This window comes from Dicentrarchus labrax, unplaced genomic scaffold (genome assembly GCF_905237075.1).
Source record: "Dicentrarchus labrax unplaced genomic scaffold, dlabrax2021, whole genome shotgun sequence".
Lineage (NCBI taxonomy): Eukaryota > Metazoa > Chordata > Actinopteri > Moronidae > Dicentrarchus > Dicentrarchus labrax.
This window is the reverse complement of record NW_026136702.1, coordinates 13,222,944-13,245,620: the sequence shown is the minus strand read 5'-3', so window position 1 is coordinate 13,245,620 and position 22,677 is coordinate 13,222,944. Positions and strand designations below refer to the sequence as shown.

At 40.8% G+C, this 22,677-nt stretch overlaps 1 protein-coding gene across 4 annotated transcripts; it reads left to right on the top strand.

The window, feature by feature from the left end:
• The first annotated feature begins 1,585 nt into the window (after positions 1–1,585).
• Positions 1,586–22,665, top strand: slka (STE20-like kinase a). 4 transcript variants are annotated; one of them, XM_051375490.1, is made up of 20 exons: positions 1,586–2,212; positions 5,204–5,368; positions 7,644–7,692; positions 8,240–8,389; positions 9,261–9,333; positions 9,700–9,894; positions 10,119–10,200; positions 10,439–10,570; positions 10,685–12,013; positions 12,117–12,247; positions 12,779–12,902; positions 13,248–13,427; positions 15,317–15,409; positions 16,519–16,590; positions 17,675–17,804; positions 18,771–18,895; positions 18,977–19,171; positions 19,613–19,738; positions 20,501–20,614; positions 20,751–22,665. In XM_051375490.1, exons 1-20 carry the CDS (start codon positions 2,063–2,065, stop codon positions 20,895–20,897), a joined length of 3,762 nt encoding a protein of 1,253 aa, XP_051231450.1. In that variant the 5' UTR covers positions 1,586–2,062; the 3' UTR covers positions 20,898–22,665. The 4 variants fall into 4 exon arrangements, with proteins under 4 accessions (XP_051231450.1, XP_051231469.1, XP_051231459.1 ...); XM_051375509.1 differs by lacking the exon at positions 15,317–15,409; XM_051375499.1 differs by lacking the exon at positions 16,519–16,590.
• Positions 22,666–22,677: the final 12 nt, after the last annotated feature.

Below are 22,677 nucleotides of genomic sequence, written 5' to 3'. Positions count from 1 at the left end.
CAAAAACGGTTTATAAAGTATGTATAGATCATTGACAAATATAAGCTGTATATATATATATATATATATATATATATATATATATGACGTATACATTTATAGACCGTCATATCCACAGACTTCATGTTTATAAAGTGGCCTATTACATTAATCATTCAATAATTATTTCAATTATGATTTACAAAAACAGTCTGACTTGTAATAGACATTGTATGCTGTTGTTCATTGTTGTTTTTTCATATATTCTCCTACTTGTATGCACATAATAGTTCAATGTTTATGTGTTCCTTTTTTGATTTTATTAAATGTCTTTTTCTGTTACTGAGAGCAACTTAGCCAATGAAGCTGATTCTGATAAGAATAAACAACTAAAAACTCTCAAATATGTCTTACATGTAAAGACAGAGAATCTGTAAAATAATCTAACAGTATTAAGATATAACACACTAAGAGCGAGCGTTCTACATAATGATCACATTTATTTGTGCTAGTTTACATTACATTACATTTTGCAGATGACACTTCATTACTTTAAAAATGTACAAAACTTAATTATAATGGAGTATTTTTTTATTGTACAGTATTTCTACTTTTACTTAAAGATCTGAATACAGTTGTGAACTTACAACTTGACAAATTATTTACTACTAGTTAAAGATGAAATCCACCAAAACTAAAAGTCAGTGAGCCTGTTGAATTTCACAATAATTCACAATCCAATAGTGTAATACAATATTCATAATAATGTAATATGATATTGATATAATGAGCAACAAGAATCCCTATAGTACCTTGAGGTAGGTTACCTTGCTCTGACAGTGTTTTGATGTGGTGACTTACAGACCTACTTTTGCTGACAATTATGAAAACAAAAGGCCAACTAACGGACCCATCTTATGACTACTGAATTACCTGAACTGATCACTTAGTCTCACCATCTGACTCCTTATAACACAATGTGGGCCTGAAATGGTGCTAAAAGGTTAACAACAACTTCTACCATTCCCCCCCCTGCTCATGACGACTAGTAGCATGCGTGGTGCGGTCGAGGGGCTGAGCCCTGAGCACGTCCTGCCGAGGAGACTCAGGAAACAGATACAGCTAACCAACCGCGTCAAGCACACCACTAATAGAGCAACTGGCAGCGGAAGTTATCCACATCCAGTCTCCGAAGTAAACGCATTCAGTTGTTAACAGCAACACAAAACCCTACCTAGCAAAAACACACACTCGCTATTTGGGCCATAAAGAGCTAATGATGCTAACTTCCGTGGAGGGGGAGCGTAAAACAGACGTAGCGTTAACGTTAAGGTTACGCAGTTACGCAGTTACTAAGTTACTAACGTTACTAAGTTACTACTGCTACTAACGGTTACTCCTCAGACATCAAAGCTAGCGGGATTTCTCCATTAACACTCTCACAAAATAACACAAAAGACGTCTACTGTCACACTGTTTGCCGCATTTGGTATATTATTAATTTTCTCTTTTGCCAAGTTTAGTGACTAAAAACTGTCTTGCGCGACTGTCGGTTAGTAACGGTTTTATTTTGAAGGTTTTTATAACGGAAGTCCGCATGAACGCGTCAGCTAGCTTGACGCTAGTCCGCTAACTTGTGTGGTCAGCCAACCGAAGCATGGGGTCCTTTGACTCTTCGTGTTTCACCCGCTAACGCTAGCTAAATGATGAAAAATGCAGTATCGAGTGTGATGACATGATCGATATTTTGCTGTTTGATTTTTTCAAAAACGGCACTACCAGCCTGTGCGTAAACGGCGAACTCTTCTCTGTATCCCTCCCGTCCCCGAAACAGCGTCCTGTGAACACTGCTAGCTGTGATGTGATTATGAATAACTGCCGTCGAGGGAAGTTATAATTGCCATTATCATAGCTGAATGGCTACAAAAGCGCCTCGTCTGTCTTCATTTGACGGCCGCATGCTGTTATTTTCGCTAGCCATTTGAGCTCCGCGTCGGGGGGAACCGCTATATATTTTTCTTGGCGGAAATAACTGAAGACAGACCCCATCCAACGGCACTGTACTTCACGACCGGAAAATAAGATGTCTTTCTTCAATTTTCGGAAGATATTCAAGTTGGGGCCTGATAAGAAGAAGAAGCAGTATGAACATGTACACAGAGACGTTAACCCGGAGGAGATCTGGGACATCATTGGGGAACTGGGAGATGGGGCGTTCGGGAAAGTGTTTAAGGTAATGTATTACATCCGCCTTGTGGTTCTCTAACCTATTTTTTTAAGAGTCACTCGCTTCCATTGTGTTTCATGTTGGTCATATAATGTTAAAATAACAGCAGTGATAGCACAGTCCTCGCTCAGGCTAACCTTTTCTAGGCCACTAAACCCTGAGTAATGTGAATTTTTTCGCTTCAACTCCATGCTATGACAGTTCATACTGTACTTTTGCTGTCACCTGCATGCGAACATCTTCCTGTTGAGGATATGTAAAGAAACGTAAACTTAGGACTGTGTTTGGTGACAGCTTGAACTCTCCCCTCGTTGAGTGTGTCAGGGGCATTTCCCCATTTTGGAGATTTAAGGAAGGCCCTGTTAACACTGTCAGGTTAACAAAATGACTTTGTCCTGTCATTGAGTTTGCCTCAGTCAAACTGTTGAAGGTGTGGTTCACTTCCACAGCATAAACTGGGTTGTCTAAGAGAGATCAGACGAGACACAAGATAAACAGTAAAAACATCCTGAGAGCAGGTGCCCTTAAAAGTCAAATGTGTCCCTCTGAGCCTTGTAGAAGTAGTGAAAAGGGGCAAGGGCAAGTAGTTTGTTAATCCCACACAGTGGCAGGTGTGTGTGTAAATGTAGTGTGCTGGTTAACAGTTTGCCACCTTAAGTTGATGCTATATTTGTTTTGCCAACACCCACTGTACATTATAAATGAGGTGGACACAATTCCTGCAACACCAGTACTGTATAATGCAAATTTAATGAATTACCCTCAAAACAATGCTTCTGGAGCTCTTAATGTTCACCTTTTATAGCGTCACAGTGCCAAAGAGGGGTTGTTTCCTCCTGCATTTATCTCTTAACGCTGTAGTTTGCTGTTGGATTACATTACATTGTGAGGTATTTGTGGTTTTGTATCCACTAGCTGTAATCGCTGCTACCTGACGTACCTCTCCAGGTTATCTTTGTATAAATTTGTATTGGGCTGAGGCACACCCTTTGGAAAGGTCAGCAACATGAGAAAAACTCAGCTCAGCTGCCCATATAACTAAAACCTTTGACCATACACATAATTTTAATACAACAACTTTCAAGAAAGAATAAGGAATTAAGGTGCATACTACCAATCAAACACAGACAATTATTAGACAAGAAATGTAGGCCGTCTAGTAGTTTAGTTTCACATGAAGGTCAGTCTGGGACTTTTATTGCAGTAACCCCAGATGAACAGATTTCTCTCTCTGTGACTGTCCCTTCCTGGAAATCTTGTGATTAAATAATGTAGCTAATGGCCCTGAAATCTTCATTTGCCAGTTTCCAAGTCTTATTAGCTGATTAACTAACTGTGATGAAAGCCAGAAGACTTTCGGGCCTCCTCAGACTAAAACTGCAAACCCGTGTGCACTTATGTTGGATGCACATTTAGCAGATAGAAGGGTGGGGAGGAATTGCCTTCACGGGGTCACATTACTGTCAACACAGACTCTACGTATTTCATCAGTTATTTCACAGGCTTTTGATGGCTGCTTCAATTGGGTGGGGTGACAAAGATTGCCAGTAAAGTGTGAATCAGCTGTTTAAGAGAGTGAAAGAGAGAAGAGTCTTAAATACACAACAACACATCAACATAGCTTGTATTGAAGAGGCGTGTCATTTTTTTGGACATCAAACAAACAGCTTACATAATTGTGTTCACACAGCCCGTCGGTTCATATATTTAGATTGGCATACACATCTTTAAATTATGCTCTGCCGAGTAGAGTGCCTATTCAATACAGCTGAAGTGGTGTGAGATTTATCCTTAATATGATCTATTCAAATTCAGATGAAAGTGACAGTGAAATGATTTGCTAGTCTTATTATATTAAAAGATCATATCAAAATCTGCAAAAAGGATTGTTTGACTTGTTAACATGACACCCACAAAACTGTCTCATTTATTCCCTCAAACCAGACCAGTATATAGAGTTCAGTGTAAAATGTCATGTACATAATGACTGAAGGCCACATTTGAATAGCTCAATGACAGACCAATTATCTCTGCGCTCTCCATCATGAAGCTAATATTGAAACTGCATATGTATTAGTGTTGGCCTGTGCTAGACAGGCATCGACCAGGCCAAAGACACAGGGAGTGTGTCAGGTCATAACTGTGTAAATATAGGGTGTGACACACTCGGCAACAGTTGGTCCTAACACTCCCTCCCTTTTCTTTTTCCTTAACTCCCTCAGATTGTGTCTGTAACCATAAACATTAAGTCCAAAGCTGGCCTTAAAATAACTTCTCAGCTACTTGTTTGACAGAGTGTGTGGGAATTAGACTCTTCAGTACAGCCTAATCGGGAATGAAGATTTTGGAGGCATGTGTTGCCGATTTAGATGATTAAAATCTGTTTCCCTAATCAGAAATCCATTAAATCCTAGATGTTTTTGGTATAAGCTCTAAGTTATTACCACTGTAACTTTGTATGTGACATTACAGTAGGTGAATGAAAGAAAGAATAGAGGGGGGGGAGGAAGCGGAGGTAGTGAGAAAGCTTGACAAGATCAGCTACTGTTAGAGGTCAGAAAATGATGGGGCGTATTGTAAATATTTAGACTTCAGATGTGTGCTGTGTTTTTTTTGGTTTTTTTTTCCTACAGTAATTTTCCCTTTCAATATATAATAAGGTGTTATTGTAAAGTCTCTGGGAAATGTATTTATAGAGATTGCTTTGACCTAAACCAGCCATGAAGTGTTCCAGTATTTATTGCTCTAGATTTAAAATGGCTTTTGTATTAAATGAAATTTTTTGACGATGATGGATGTTATTCCACAATAGCCACTTCACTGCACTGCCTTTAGCCAAGTAAACCGAGCCAGCAGGGTCAGAAATGTATTGAACAGTGTATTCAATTGATACACGCGTTCTCTTTGTTCTTTCTCTTTTTTTCTTTCCTAATTTATATGTTGCGTATTATGAGATTATAATCACTTTCCTATTTTTGACATCAATGTTGCTTTCAGGCTCAGAACAAGCAGAATGGGACCCTGGCTGCAGCCAAGGTTATTGACACAAAGACAGAGGATGAATTGGAGGATTACATGGTAGAGATTGACATTCTGGCCTCCTGCAACCACCATCATATCGTCAAACTGCTGGATGCTTTCTATTTTGAAGGCAAACTTTGGGTAAGTGAGCAAGTGTTTGGCGGAGAGAAGAGTTATTTTTTTTTCTTTTTTCTTTTTTTCCCCCTCATGTGTTTTTTTGATTTGAAGCCAAAGAGACACAGAGGCAGTGAACTAGTCACGCATGGAGACACACAAATTCATCACAAGCCAGTATTCGTTATGCTGTTTCTCAAAGGACTCTTGTATCATTCGATTAAAGGATAATAGCAGTGAATTTTTCCACGTCGCCAACATTTTAAGAGTTTAAAACCAATCATGTGACACAGTCGGAGGCTAGTACGAGGCTTGGACCGCATGTTCTACTGCAGGATTGCCTCACCTCCCAGAAGTCACAGGTCATAATACAAAAAAACTACTATAGATTTTACGTCATTTCATTTAAAAAGATGGATCATGTTTCTGCAATGTAGGTTAAGGAATGCTCTGATAACAATTGGAGCTTGTGACTTCCAGCTGAATACTCCCCAGTTTGACCTTATTCGCACCCTCCCACAAATCTTAAGCAGTGAACATGGTTTCTTTATAGTGGCAAAAAAAGTATCTTTAAAAGAGTCCTTCATCCTTATCAAGCTATTCCACTGTGAGCAGAGAGTTGAGTCACAGTGCAGTTTTAATACATAGTCAGTAGATCTCATTCTGTGTGCTGTAAGAGGCCCCAGAACAATTAAGTCCTGGCAGGTGGTTTCATGTGACCGTCCCTTGTGGACTGGCCGCATCTATGGGATAATAATGGAGTGGTTTTGGTGGCTGGAGAAAGTGCCTGTGAATAATTCAGAGCTGCATACAGGTTGTCCCTCTGGTCCTCGTCTTAAAGCAGCATGATAAATGTGTAACTGCCTCTGCTTTGCATGTGTTTGGTTGAGTTAATATATAATGTGTTTCTTTTTTTTCTACAGAACATTAATCAAGAACATACGTTGCTGTAAATGAGAATGTATTCGCATGCTTGATGTTCAATTTAACCTGATATTATGATCAGCAGATTTAAATTTGCACGTACTTGTTACACCTGTCAAAATCACAACGGCGTAAATTACAAGCGAGATTCCCACGGCAGGATAGATTGTTATGCAGAACAGGAACAACCGCTTGGTTTGTCCTCTTTGTTTCACTTTCTGAATAGAGGGTGGTGCTCGGTTGTAGCTTTGATTGATTTTTGTCTATCATCTGATACCGTCAGCTGCCAACAACTGGCAGTGCCATTATAGATGAAGTGGTGGTCGGGTACATTACATCAGCTATTACAATTGAGGTCAGGAGCTGGTCAGTTTTACATCTCAGTAACAGTAGAAGGGAATGGTCTTATGTTCAGATAACTGAAATGTGCTCTGTGAACTGGTGAATCCATAGTTATGGCTCCTATTGCCAGATAGCAGGTCATTTGGTTTAAGTGTGTCTGAAGATTTGTACAAAGCACCACTGCTGAGCATTTCAACATAATGCTTGAGTCTAAACATTTATCATACCTTTAAGTTGTATAGTGTTAAGACTTTCACACTGGGACTAACAAGTTAAAGTAAATTTACATTGTTAAGGTTTTTACTCCCTGGCTTATTCCATCCATACATTTCCTTTCACAGCTTCCCAAATATAAATAGTATGGTTTAGATACGTATAATATTTGTCTGTGGCAGGACTTAAACTGTAGGAATGAAATTGACTGTACTGCATATCTATCTATCTCCTTAATATACTGAAGTGCATTGACAGTATGGTGCTACCCAAATGAGGAAATCATTTTTCATCAGAACATATGATGAAATATCCTGTATGAGTCATACATAGACATACACATACGAAGAAGATTTTATTTTGTAGAGAATTAAAGATGACCAACCATCATGACCTGCTCTGCACACTTTTTGCATAAACATCCTGCTGAACAGGTGCATCATAAAGAAACTATAAGGAGATGATCCCAGTCACTGTCGCCAGCCTGCAACTAGAATCTCTACTCATGTTTTTAGCCGAGAAAGACTGACACATAAAGATTGTCCTGAAATGGAAAAGAACACATGTGTCTATAGAGGAAGCTCACTGGGCCTCTTTTGTGACTGATCGATTGGCTTCTTGGAATGTTTCCACAGCTTAATCAATAACATTGAATAGGGGTCTGATGTCTTTCCTATAAAGGTCATATTGTTCATCTGTCTTGCATAACACAAGTTCCTCCCTCAAGCAAATTATGTGCTGTAAAAGGGAGTTGATTGACTGACTTCATTGCATTATAGTACACATTAATTTTGTTCCACTTTGTTTTGTTTTACTGTTGCAGATTCTGATTGAGTTCTGTGCGGGTGGTGCAGTGGATGCCATCATGCTGGGTAAGTCCCTCATTCATTGAAGGAAACCACAAATTATTATAAAGCACTGGAGCTTTTTTCTTTGCTCCAATCCTTGAGTGCCAACTCTTTTTATTCCATCCAGAAGCCTCTGGGATTTTTTTCCCTCTCCCCAGTTGAAGCAGCCATTCTAACTGTATAATTATTGTAGCTCAGATTTCAGGGAGTGGTTAGTCCACTTCTAATGCGTTCAGTTTCTCTTTCTTCAACCTTGAAGACCTTCCCACATTTTCTTATGTGTGAATTACCATTACAAAGAGGATACCAATTCATTCATTTGGTGGATGTAGATACATTCTGCTCTGTGGTCTGACTCACCTAGAAAAACATTTTTCTTCCCCCAGATTTGTCCAGTCATACATGTTGGCTGCTGTCAGGGTGGAGTTTTGTCCTCCAGTTGCTATTGGATACCACCAGACCATCACATTTTATGTTAATATATCCAAATGGCTCAGTCTGTGTTCTAAAAATCTAAATCTAATCCCACTAACAACATATTTTAATTATGTGTGCGCATGTTTATCGACAGAACTGGAGCGGCCCCTGACAGAGCCACAGATCCGTGTGGTGTGTAGGCAAACCTTGGAGGCCCTGTGTTACCTCCATGAAAACAAGGTCATCCACAGAGACTTGAAAGCCGGAAACATTCTCCTCTCCTTGGATGGAGAAGTGAAACTGGGTGAATACTTTTTGCTGTTGCAATATTTTACTAAATGTGAAGGATTATTCAGCAAGCAAAGATCACTCATGTTCCAGCTAAGCACACGTTAGGGTACTCACTTTAGAGTACTACACAGAACAATAGCGAATTCATGATTTCTCTCTCAGATATATGTCCTTGGTGGCCGTTCTGAACCCTCCTGTAGGGCCAACACTAATAGGCTTAAAAAGCTAATTAGTAAAGTCAATTGTGGATCCCTTTGCCATCAGTGTTGTGGCAACCAGCTGAGCAATGTGACCTTGGGGATAGTGGTGACAAGTGCGCAACACAGTGTTTACGTATGATAAAACTGGAATGAGTCAAAAAAAGAAAAAAAATTGTTTTCTGTAGCCCTAAAGGCGAGAATGTTTTTTATACACCACTTATGCACTGGAGTTGGTGATACGTTGAACTTGTTACATAATATTCCAGAAGTAAATGTTGTGCTGCTGTAGCATCCATAGCTGCTGGCTCCCTGATGATTCATGTTCTGTAGGCAGAGGGTCAGGACGCAGCCTGGCAAACAATAATTATCAAGCAGTCACCAGGGACTTAATGATAGATCTCTCTTTCCCTCCAGTGTGTACATTACAAGAGAGCGAGCTGAAATAGTTGCACAGGTGACAGAATTGCTCGGAGTGATGATGGACCTTTACAAGCATTATGAAAGGGAGATTGAGGCTTTTCTGTCTACTTATAGGGGTCATATTTAAAAGCTTGAAGCAGGTTAGTTAAGAAAAAAATGTGATATTATGTTGTTTTATATCTTTGAAGGATTCACAGTACAGAAAATGTCACTATTTAGTTTGATGCACTGATGAAAAGGGTCCTAATTATTTTCTACTTTCAGCGGATTTTGGGGTGTCTGCTAAAAATACCAAGACGTTACAGAGAAGAGATTCTTTCATCGGCACTCCGTATTGGTGAGTCATACAGCCTGCATAAAAGAGGGCTTTCACCCTTTTCCATCAGATAATTGTCTTAGCGTGTCTCACAGCTAGGGGTGATTATTTGTCTATGCGGTGGCACAAAAGCTGTCATGAATGTGTGATAATAGAAAAGGCCTCATTCAGCAATTTGAATGCACTCAAGTGTTGGATGACCTCAGCTTTAAATAGGCTTCCTATCTTTCAAATTCCAGACCGAATTGCACACGCATACTATTTCATTTCTTTTTTTTCTTGTTTTGACCTCTATGGATCACAAAGATATCAAGCAACATGCCTGAATGCATACATTAACTTGCAGTCTGAAATTAGCTTAATGCAAACCCACTTCTAATTTTGCAGGATGGCCCCAGAGGTGGTAATGTGCGAAACTTCCAAGGACCGTCCGTACGACTACAAGGCCGACATCTGGTCCCTCGGGGTAACCCTGATAGAGCTGGCGCAGATTGAGCCACCTAACCACGAGATGAATCCCATGAGAGTGCTGCTGAAAATAGCCAAGTCCGAGCCGCCCACACTCATGCATCCCTCTCGCTGGTGAGATTGTGTGCTGGTGATAACTAGAGAGGTGGCACTGGAATGCTTCCGGATTGGATATGTTGACTGTTTAATGTGTGAAAGCTTGGTGAATTGTTAATAGTCAACTGAATGGCCACGGGGGGAAGGGTGGTATTCATTTTATTCCCTCAAAGCAGGACCTAGGGACACTTACTCTGGTCTATGGTCAGCAAACTGATTCCTTTTTTGTTTATTCCTGTAAGGTCGCCAGAATTCAACGACTTTCTGCGGAAGGCACTTGATAAGAATGTGGACAATAGGTGGAGTCCACTACAGCTGCTACAGGTGAGCAGCCCTACTGTTATCTCAATACATAACCATGTATGCAGCTTACAAATTAACCCAAAGAATGCATACACACTTAACACATGAAGACCGGAGGCACATGTTGCTACTGGCCTCAATGAAAAGAATCTGTCATATTTTTTTTGTTTGTTCTTGGATTTGATTAAGCCTGACAGTTGGTGAAGGATAAATATTTTTATTTCATGTTGATGTCTTGTGTCCCTGTCCATCTATGTAGCATCCTTTTGTCACCAGTGTAACTGATAGCAGACCTCTCAGAGAGCTCATCGCAGAGGCCAAAGCTGAAGTCACAGAGGAGATTGAGGATAGCAAAGAGGAGGAGGAGGAGGAAGAGCCTGATACACCTGTGGTATGTAGTTTTATTGGTATACATAACAAGTATCATATTTTTTCCATCCTTCTATCCTCTTCTATCACTCACTGATGTGTGATGATGTTGTGATTTTTCTAACTGTTGTCTCAGGCGGCTCCTGGCCACAAGCGTGCCCCTTCAGATGCCAGCGTGGCCAGCTCAGAAGATGACAAAGTCCCACCAACTCCCTCCACACTGGAATCTGTTACAGAAAAGACAGAGGCCGAGCCTGCTGAGGACCGGACTAGTGATAAGCTCTCTGATGAAGGACTTGGAACAAGTGAGGTAGACAAGACGGAGGAGGAAAAACTCAATGAGGTGTCTGATGTCAGTAATGAAGACCTGGCACCTGGGCTAATAGAGCCCACCAAGGACTTGATCTCACAAGATCCAGAGCCTAAACCAGAAGATGGTCAGGCTTTGGCAATTCCTGCTGAGCCTGTAGTATCACAGCCGGAAGAGCCTGTAGTATCACAGCCGGAAGAGCCTGTAGTATCACAGCCGGAAGAGCCTGTAGTATCACAGCCGAAAGAGCCTGTAGATACAGCGGATACCCAAGAACTTGTCACAGATGGTCAAGAAACAGAGGAGGAAAGGAAGGAGATGCAAGAAGAGAAAAAGGAGGATGAACCTACCCAAGTAATAGAAGAAGCAATAGAGGCAGAGGAGGTGAAAGAAGAAGAAGAAAAACAAGTAAGTACAGAAGAATCCAAAGAGTCACAAGAACAACCTGAAGATGCACCAGAAGAACCAGAATCCATACGAGGAGAAGTGGCACAAGTAGAAGAAGTAAACAAAGAACCAGATGAGGAGATGCCTCAGCGTGTTACAGAGGAGAGAATAGAAGACACAGCTAATGGCACAGTTGTAAACATAGACACAGAGAATATAGAATCAAATGTAATTGGCACAAATATAAATGGAGTCACAGACGCAAAGTCAACTGTAGACGAGTCCCTCGCTGAGGTTTTGTTGGAGAAGGAAGCCATAGAAAGTCAGCCAGAGGAGAAGCCTGAGGATAAAGTCCCTGAGGAGGCAGAGCAGCCAGCGCAGCCAGAGCAGGACAGTTATCCCCGCGAGGATGAAGTGGAGATACAGGCACCAACTGAATCCACAAATGGAGTCAGTGATGAAGCCAAAGACACCTCTGAGGATTTAGAAGAAGTGATCCCATGTAAAGATGTCCCTGTGAAGGAAGATGAGGATAAATCCACTTGTGCAGATGAGAGCATTTCCCAAGATGCTGTCTCTGTCCCAGAGAGTGAAACAGACTCAGAAAGCAAGATCGAACATGGAAGCCCTGCTGTGATCAAGCCAGATGTGGAGAAGGACTCGGACTCTGGAAGCAGCTCTGCTGCTGATAGCAATAGCCTTGACCTCAATCTGTCCATCTCCAGCTTCCTGTCCAAGAGCAAAGAAGGGGGCTCTGTGTCTATGCAGGTAATATAATAATAATAATGTGTTTCTCTTTCACAACCTCAGTTAAATTATCAACACTATTTTGGTCATTTAAGCCACCAAAACATCCCTGTTTCATTTGTAGGAGTCAAAACGTCAAAAGAAGACTCTGAAGAAGACGCGTAAGTTCATGGTGGACGGTGTGGAGGTCAGTGTGACAACGTCAAAGATAGTGACAGATAACGACACAAAGAGCGAGGAGATGAGGTTCCTGAGGTACGTCTGTATTCAGTCTGCTTACCATACTGTGGGTCTAAATATGTAACATGGCCTATTTAACATGCCTGCCTTAAATAGTTCTCGTTCACTTCACAACTCCCACAGCTTTTTACAAATGCCAGATGGGTTATCTCCCGTGATGAATGCTGCATTATGTTACTGTCATCTCACATGTTGCCTTTTAAAGACATGCGACATGCTGCTCCAAATGTTTATACAAGTGCTGTCTGACAGCAGGGTTCTTTATGTCAGTAATGCACAGAGTGAACATGTATCAAATTATGAACTACTGATTCAGAAAGCAGGAAAATAATAGTATCCTATTAAATATTAAAGGGAGATTAATACTGTAATCAATTTGAAAGTGAACATAAACAACAAACCATAAAATTCCATCTCAGAAATAAAACAAATAGCTTGTTGTTTTTTGTGAATTAAATCTTATATCATCAATGACAAACAATTGAATATGAAGTAATTGAATGTGGTGGCACCCTGACTGCACTGCTGTGTGTGTGGTTTCCTCAGGCGGCAGGAATTGAGAGAGCTGCGCCTCCTCCAGAAAGAGGAGCAAAGGGCCCAGCAGCAGCTGAGCAACAAGCTGCAGCAGCAGAGAGAGCAGATCTACCGGCGCTTTGAACAGGAAACTACTGTGAGTCAGTGTGTTCGTATCGCAGTGGTGTGGTGTTTTTCTCATTTGGCCAACTCCCAGGAAACAAGCTGCTTCAAAGTTGATCTAAATCTGACAGAGGGACTCACATGAAGCATGTAATCTCTATCACTTACCATGTACTCATTCATTATTTCTAATGTAATGTGCCGATTCTCTTATAGTCAAGAAATTACACCATATTAATATATTTTACAGTTAATCTCCCCCTCCCTCCTAAGCAATAAAGGCTTAAAACTATATAATCTTATAATATTTAATAACTTATAAACATGTATAGCCATGTTGTCATGCTGATGCCACTATCTGTGGATTCTTTCTGTGCAGGCTAAGAAGCGTCAATATGACCAAGAAGTGGAGAATCTTGAGAAGAAGCAGAAGCAGACCATTGAGCGCCTGGAACAGGATCACACCAGCCGGCTCCGAGACGAAGCCAAACGCATCAAAGGGGATCAAGACAAGGAGCTCTCCAAGTTCCAAAACATGCTGAAGAACCGGAAGAAAGAGGTATGGCCATGCATGACTGTTTCTGCATGGAAGTGCCTTTAGTGGGCCGATTAGCTCTTAACTGGGGTAGCTTGGGGGTAGTAAGCATTTGCATGTCATAAACATACGAGCTGTTTAATGGTGCATGTGTTTAGCAACTTAGCCGGTGGCATACTTGGCTGTGTCATATTAATCCTATGGGAGTGGTGTGCCTTGCTGTTCTGCTTGGGTACTGTATGTGTGCAAATGATAGCAACAGACAGACTGTTCTATCGTTCCTAGATGCTGCTAGCTCCATGTTGTTGTATTCATTATTTATCAGCCCTGAGGCTTCTGATTGCCTCCTAAGCAATGTGCTACTGAGTCTATTTGTTATTTTTAGAGAACTATTAATAAAAGTTCGGTTTCGGGCTAAGCATAAAACCTTATCATGAAGGTGTGTTGTTACAAAAACATGCTGGATATTCATTACTAATCCTCTGCTTGGCAGCCGTAAATGCTTTGTTGGATGTTTTGGGTATGCTTGCAGTTTTTATGTTTTTCGCTTTATGCAGCTCTTTTATGGCAATATTGCCGATTGGCATTCATTGTGCAATATGATGCCTTGGTGGTTGTTGTACTGCTCGCAATTTGCTTTCTGGGCCACTTGAAGGATTTTTATTGTGCAGGTGAGCTTAAAAGTGGTTGCTTCAGCCCTCAGTTATGTACTTTGTTGTGGTTGTTCAGCTGCAAAAATATAAGCTATTACTTATTGATAAAATGTGTATTTTTTGTGTTGTATTTCTTATTCAAAATGTACTGTGATTGTGTATTTAACTAACCATGTCTCTTGTATGAGTGTGTGAGGTGGCTTTGGTCGTGGGATGGGCGACTTTTGAAGATTTTTTTTATGAGTGGTGTTGGGCTCATGTAGGGAATTAATGAAAGAGTCAGGGAAACTGATATGGAATCATCTTCAACATTAATATTTAAGGAATCAAGGAATTTATTGTCATGTGTATTAAAAAGGCCAGCTCTGCCTCATACAATGAAAAAACATTTTTGTAGACATACTTAATCTCTTAAGGCATCTGAGAAAAAAATAGCTTGTTGTGCCTTTAGACTGTGACGGCAAACCTTTGGCCCATCTGTGTTTACAATAATAGTGGAGGTTATTTCCCACTCTCACTGTTTGTGGCCTCTCTTTTAAAGCTAATCTACCCACACACAGACTGCACATACCTAGCTGGTTTAGTTTAGCCACTAGTTTCACAGTAGCACAATGGTGTTAAATGCTGAGCTGTAGTCTATGAACAGCAGTCTGCATCGTCCACACATCTGAAGTGGGTGAAAGAGCACCCGGTAAGGTATTACATGTGAAAGTTTTTCAAAGCATTTCATTTTCACCAAAGAGCTTAAGACATGGTACAGAAGATTTCTTAGCTACAGGTGTGATCGGTGTTCTTAGAAAGCAACAAGAATTGTTTAATATTTGGTAATCTGCAGTTAGAAAATGAGAGACAAGATGATTCCAGCTCAGTTACTGTTTATTAATTTCTAGAGGCAAACTAATCATCTTGATGGCTGTGGGACTTAATTGAATGCAAAGAGATACAGAGGAAGCTGATTTTGAGACTAACATCTTCTGTCATGTTATATATATATTTCTTATAATATTTCTTTGACTTGACTCTAACTGGTGCAGTTCAAACTTCCATCTCTGACGTGCTCTGAAAAACGACCGACTGACTGTTTCAAAGGAACGTCAGAGTCAGGCCATGGGGATTAAGCATGTTGACTTCCAATCAGTTGGTGGCTGGATGCAGTATCTCTCCTCTCAAAGTGGGCCGTGCATGTCTTCTACTGTTGTTGGCCAGCTTTGTTAGATTTTCAGAATATACCATCAACCAGTTTGTGCACACACACTTTAGGCCAAACAGGAAGTTGGACAGTCACCCAAACATATGAGAAAAGAGCTCATGAAACGCATAAAGGAGGACCATTCGCTCCTCAAGACTGCAGAGGTAAACCATCACTTGCTGTCTCTTACTCTGTGAAAGAGTGAGATTGCTCTTTGTCTCTTTTTCTCTTTTTCCTTCTCCTTTTAAACCCCTTTCATTCATATTTACACAAACACAAAGAATTGCTGTGTCTGTAATCGCTCTCCATTTGCTATCTAGTGCACTGTAATGGCTTCTTAAATGTGAATATTTCACTTATCTTATTCTTTTCTGATAGTAAAGTGAATATCATTGGGTTTTTAACTGTTGGTCACACAAAAAAAGACATTGTGGTGGGCATTTAAACTAATTACTGACAGTTCATATATCAGAAAATAATCAGAAGAATAATCTCTTGTAATAAAAGTTGTTCGTTGCAGCCGTAACAAAGATACAACCATGGATTTGATCCTTTAAAAAAATGCCCACAATGGAGCATGTATACTACTGTTAACCAAACATCCCACAATGCAATTCTTCACATTTTTAATGCTGAGATTACTGATGTGAAAATGACACTTATGTCACGGTACACTTGTCACTGGTGATGCAGAATGATGACAATGATTCATAAGTGTCAGCTCTCATTTTACTACTCACCATAGAGTACCCTGGAGTGTTTACCGTGTAGTGAACAGTGAATTAATGAACGACGGAGCAATCGCAGACACAGCTATTGTTTCCACAGTAGACCTCTGTACTGAAAGCCCTTTCCAAACTTTTCTGTTTTCCTGTGCACCTTTTATGAATTAGACATGAGTCATGCGGACAAAGGCCTTCTTTTCTTTTAAAGGTAACTCTTTGATTATTAACACTCCATCAGCCAGTAAGCATGGAAAGTAACACAGCTCCTCTTTTGCAACTTGGATTAAACTCAAGTGCTGGAATTATGAGCCACTTTCAAGCATGGAAAGAGTATTAATAACTAATTAAGTGACTTTCGCTGTGCGCCTTAAACTCACCGATATTCCAAAAGGAGGAAAGGGCCATCTCTTACATAACTTAGGAAGTGTGTGTGTGTGTGTGTGTGTGTGTGTGTGAGTGTGAGTGTGAGAGAGAGAGAGGAATCCTCAGCTTGCTGTGTGGTGTATGTCCCTGATCAGGGCGAGTGCGCTGTTTGCTCTCCTCCACAGGCAGTGGCCCAGGTTATGATACAGTCTTTTCAGTTGTCCTCATGCGCACTCTTCAACGCTCAGATGCAGGATGTAAGTCCCCCACCCCCCTACCTGCTCTGTTTCTTTCCGTCTCTGGCCCATACTTAGATGTGAGCGAAGGTGTGTGAGGTGACAGGATAGTTTTAGTTTAAAAAACGACACATATAAGCATGGGCAGTGTTGTGGTTTTTTTGAGTGTTGTCATCACTGTGTTTGTGCAGTGGTTCTCTCTTCTTCTCCTGCTCAGTATTTTCCCTCACCAATCCACAAATGTTCTACATCTAGTCTGTGTATTTTATGTGGTATTTATATTGTATTACATCGTTCGCATCAGACTAGGTTGAGTCTGGGAGTAAACCTGTACAGCACTCTTTCCCAGAGGTGGTGGTGGTGTTGTTGTTGTTGATCCCCTTCTGTCTGGATCCATGTTTGTTTCTGTCAGCCAAGGTCCAAATATAGACTGACTGCCTTACAGAATGGATGTAAAAGTCACTTGTATTGTGCACAGTTAGGTTATGGTATCACATCTTAACCAGTTTAATTTGGATTCAGCAGTGGAATAACAATGCTAGCCAATTGTTCTATAGCCAAAGTGAATTCTGTGTAATCAAACATTCTTAATCGTAGTTAAGTAATGGCAGCACATAACCTACAATTTGCCGCCAGCGAGGTATTAGACGTCTAAAGAATAGGTTATTACATCTTTTTAAATTATGTGTAAAGTTAGCTTAGCTCATTCTGTAATGAGTCATGCATAATGTAGGCTCTGATCTGGACAATGTGAGCGTCAGTATCGATGTTGTCTTACATAAAACTGTGAATCTGAAACTTTACTGAACTGTTAACTTATCTTTCTTTCTCTCTTCACCTCCATTGTGGATCGTTGCCATCCATGATCTCTGAGTGTCTTCTCTTCTGATTCCAGTTGATGATGTGATTTCTTTAGTGCTCTGTGTCGTACTGAACTTGAAGTGGTTGACTTGACTAGATTATATAATTTTAGGCAGTTTTCATACTACGATGCATTCGTACCGTGACATTTTATTGTGCTGTCTCTCTCTGCTCTTGGCTGTCCCTCTGCATGACGGCTTCCTCTGGCTGTTTCTCACTGCTCTTCTTCTCTCTGGCTCCTCAGGAGCAGGAGTTCCTACAGAAGCAGCAGCAAGAGCTGGATGGAGCTCTAAAGAAAATCATTCAGCAGCATAAACTGGAGATCACCACTATTGAGAAAGACTGCCTCAACCACAAGCAGCAACTGATGAGAGGTAGGAAATGGAGGAAGAACTACTTGACAGATGAAATCAGCCCTTTTACTGCAAAGTCACATCTTAACATTACTGCTCACCACCTCCAAAGTAAACTGTCATATATGAATGTGCATTTCCTGTTAGAGGGAACTATTATTTATTTCAGTGTGATATAAAAACCATACAACAAGAGCATTTGATTTGAAGCTGTTTTGTTCTAATCGTGTTGGTGAAAAATGTGGTCACACTTCTGGTTCTGGTTTCCTGAACAACAGAGAGGCACCACACCAGCAGACACTTGGTATCAATCCCTGCTTAGATCACATTACTATTACATTTGATAAAACAGGCAACATGATGTGACTGATTACCTCTCAAGCATCAAGCATCCTGTGCAAGTTTCAAGTCTCTAAGCTCATTTTCATAACAGACTGACATAAAAACAACAACAACCTGAAAGGTTGTTATTTTTTTTTACATTTGACTCATTTTCAACTGGTAACTGTGTGTGTGTGTGTGTGTGTGTGTGTGTGTGTGTGTGTGTGTGTGTGTGTGTGTGTGTGTGTGTGTGTGTGTGTGTGTGTGTGTGTGTGTGTGTGTGTGTGTGTGTGTGTGTGTGTGTGTGTGTGTGTGTGTGTGTGTGTGTGTGTGTGTGTGTGTGTGTGTCTTCACTACTGAGTGTGACATGCAGACAGATGAGAATACAGACGTGCTGTTTGGGAAAACATGTTACAACCTGTCTGACTTGCTGACAGTATTGCGTTTTGTTTTCATCACACTACTCGTCGCCGGATAACATGCATGTACATGTTTTCTAACTCATACTTGTGTGACATTAAAACATGACATGTGTGTGTGTGTGTGTGTGTGTGTGTGTGTGTGTGTGTGTGTGTGTGTGTGTGTTTGTATGTGTGTGTGTGTGTGTGTGTGTGTGTGTGTGTGTGTGTGTGTGTGTGTGTGTGTGTGTGTGTGTGTGTTTTGTAGCTCGAGAGGCAGCCATGTGGGAGTTGGAGGAGCGCCACCTGCAGGAGAAGCACCAGCAGCTGAAGCAGCAGCTGAAAGACCAGTACTTCCTGCAGAGACACCAGCTGCTGAAGAGACATGAGAAAGTAAGACAAATCTACTCAGAGACAAAAGTTCTGTATTATTTAAATATGCCTGCTGAACACTTGCATGTGTGTATTTTGTAGGAAATGGAGCAGATGCACCGCTACAACCAGCGGTTGATAGAGGAGATGAAGAACAAACAGACTCAAGAGAGGGTTCGTCTGCCCAAGATTCAGCGCAGCGAGGCCAAGACCCGCATGGCCATGTTCAAGAAGAGCATCCGCATCACCGCCACAGCATCCGTCACCCCGGAGCAGGAGAGAGAGCGGATAAAACAGGTACAGACACTGTGGTTGTTTCACAATATCTGCTTGTCATGTTTATGGACTTGGACATGCATTGTCTATGTTAGTCAGGCATACAGTCACACCTAGAATCTGCCCCATACAAACACTGTACTCTCAATAATCCCTGCCTGTCTGGATCTCAAACCAGCAACATTCCTGTCTCCATTTCACAAGCTTCACTGGCTCCATCATTCTCAAAATGTTGTTTCAATTAAGTTTTGTTGTGGAGGAACTCTCAAACATCTTAAAAGATTCAGAACATAATAGTTAGTAAACAATAGGGTTGCCTGACACAAACAGATCTATGCAAAGCAGATACCTGTAGCACCGCCTGTAGCATGAGCACGCCACCGTTCTGCAAAAAAGACAAATCAAATAATACCAAAATGTGGTGCAGTTTACGTTACAGTGGTCTCTTGTTTTTTGGTCCAGTTTGCTTCTCAGGAAGAAAAGAGGCAGAAGAACGAGAGGCTCCATCAACACCAGAAACACGAGAACCAGATGAGAGATCTGCAGCTGCAGTGTGACTCAAACATCAGGGAGCTGCAGCAGCTACAGGTGGGGCCACAAGCACGCACATATTTCTTTATCTGTTTACATGTTTTAAACCACCACTTTTAGCATTGAGCTTGCTTGCTCATGTATGGTGACTTGAAATGGATGCAACAGGAGAACAAGCTTTAACAACCTAGATCATCAGTAGTGGACTGGGGCTATAGAAGGATCATCAGTAAAGTGTAACTGCACCCTTGAATTCGGATAGCTCCCTCCTTCACAGCAAATTTTAGAAATGCATCATAGACCTGCAAACAACAGTGAGTGAGCACAAGTCCGAACCACTGCATCAAAATACAAAAATAACAAGTAGACATTAGAAAAAAATTGCATAAACTCCTATGAATGATGCATCTCAATCAGTACGCATTATAATATGAGCACAGCGGTTTCACAGACTGCCACTCAAAGCGGAGGCTGGGGGAGGTGGGCCTCCCTCCTCTGATTAGAGGGCGGTAACACAGTAACTCTTTTTTTATATAAATGTCACAACATAAAATAGCCCCAAACGGTAAACTCTATGTCAGTATTGGCCGTACAAGGTTCAGAGTGACTTCAAACAAGGTTGCGTCGAGCCTTTTACAACCCACAAAGAGCTGTTTTTTATAACTTTGGTAAGAATGTCCATATTATCACTAGCGTTGATGTGATAGTTTAGTTTAGTTTAGTCTTAAACTACATTCCTGTGCAGATGAAGTAAGCAGAGTACAGGAGGTGTTATTCATTAATCCTGAAGGTGCTGTGTTAACCCACATTTTCTTACAGAATGAGAAATGCCACCTTCTGATTGAACATGAGACCCAGAAGCTGAAGGAGCTGGATGAGGAACACAGCCAAGAGATAAAGGAGTGGAGAGAGAAGCTGAGACCCAGGAAGAAGGTATATTTAATATCCATTTACTCTTTGACTTCAGAATTTATCTCTCTTATAAATTCTCTCTGCGGTCATGCTGAATGAATGTGAAGTAATCTTCAAAGCGGCTGACTAAGTTGTTTGGATCTGCTGCCCCCTGCAGGCGTTAGAGGAGGAGTTCACACGGAAGCTCCAGGAGCAGGAGGTCTTCTTCAAGATGAGCGGCGAATCCGAATGCCTTAACCCCACCACCCAGAGTCGAGTATCCAAGTTCTACCCCATCCCGAACCTGCACAACTCCGGTTTATAGCCTCGTGTCTGTCTGTGCTACGAAACAGACTCCTGTCAAACTTAGCTGCGCTCAAAGACTCTTCTTGGTGGAGCGACATCATCCCTCCTTCAGTTACTGATAAACACGACAATGTCTTCACTGCTTTGATTCCATCATTAGTGAGCATGACGTGCCTACACACTGTTCCCTCACTCAATCAAATTTTCTCCGCTTGTTGGGAAACGTCCAGTGGATAATATGCACTTTTTGAGCATGTTCAAATTTTAAAAGTCTGCAGTTGGTAGCTAAGGCCAATCATGCTTATCACATTATTGTAAGCACAGCCTGCTATGGTATGAATGATCTCCAGTGCCTCATATGTTCCTTTTTGCCTGCATTTAGGCCCCAGCTTGCAGTAAATACAAAGCCCTCTGAATGTCCTGCACTTAAATAAATAACTGGTTATCTTTTTTTTTTTTCACCCATAATCACAAAATGTTGAGAGATTATTTTAATCAGTTTCACATTAGCTGATGAGGAACATTGAAATCTTATTTTGCTGCTTGTAAGGTAGAGCTGGTTTAATGGAGACGTGCTGAGGAGTCAGCGGACTCAAAAGAATAAGTCTGTAGTTGTAAGACTTTGTTATGTCTGTGTGGTCTTACGTGCGCAGTGTCTAATGTCGTCACAGGAGTCAAAAACAGCGCCGTGTCGGGCTGCGAGTTCAAATTAAAAGGAATGTACTGTGTTGTAAATGATGAGTGAAATGTTACCTGTGTGCACCTACATATGAAGTTTAATCAGATACTGTGCTTACCATGAGGAGTTTACACTCTCCAGATCAAAAATATATCCGTTGCTTTAGCACATAATTTCATTTCAGTGCTGTACATTCCCCATTTTAGTTGAACACAGAGGTGACCTGTTACTTCCTGGAGAATGATGAAGTCCTTTTTTTTATGTCTAGATAATGAATCACTTTAACTTCTGGGAGTTAGTTTGAGCAGTGGTCTCACAAACAAATGCTTTGTTGTGATGTATGAATACTAAAGGAATGTAAAGCTGTGGATTTGCACTGTTTTCCCACTTGAGCTAAAGAAAAAAATATGCAGTAGTAAACTGTCAGTGTTTTTGACAGTGAGTCACCTTTGTCTCACCCACGCCTATTCAAACTCCAAACTGACTGAATCTGTTTGTTTTATCTCATTATTTTACCTTTTTTTTTTTTTTCTTCAAATATGCCCTTAGTATTTTATGACCACATCTAGTTTTGTAAACATGTATTCCTGATATATTGATGCTGTAATTGCTCTTTCTGGTGAGCTTCCGCTCTTGTTGAGACCAGTGTTGTATGAAAGGTAAAATGCTGTATCTGTAACCGTATGAATTTCAACGTGTCAGGAAAATGTCCTTCGCTGTATTTTATGAGCAAAGTATTGATGGTTCACAAGAAGAAGACCTACTTCAACATAACCTGATTTGTTTATTTTGCCGCTGCATATCATTGATGCATGTTATAATTTCTGTATGCTGACATTACCAATGACTAGTGTTTTGTCATGAATGCTGGATTTTTATTGGGGGTAATTGGAGACTGTGTCTTGTGAATTACACCATACGCCCCATAGATTTCAAATATTTTTTTATTTCTTACGTTACAGCATTTAGATGTGTCGATAAGTTGTCATTCTACCACAATGAATATTCTTAGCATATGCATTTTTGATGTCAGATCAAATGTATTTAAAGTGTCTTTATAAATGGACATTTTTTTTTGTTGTAAATAAAATATTGACTGTTTATTTGACATTGGGAACAC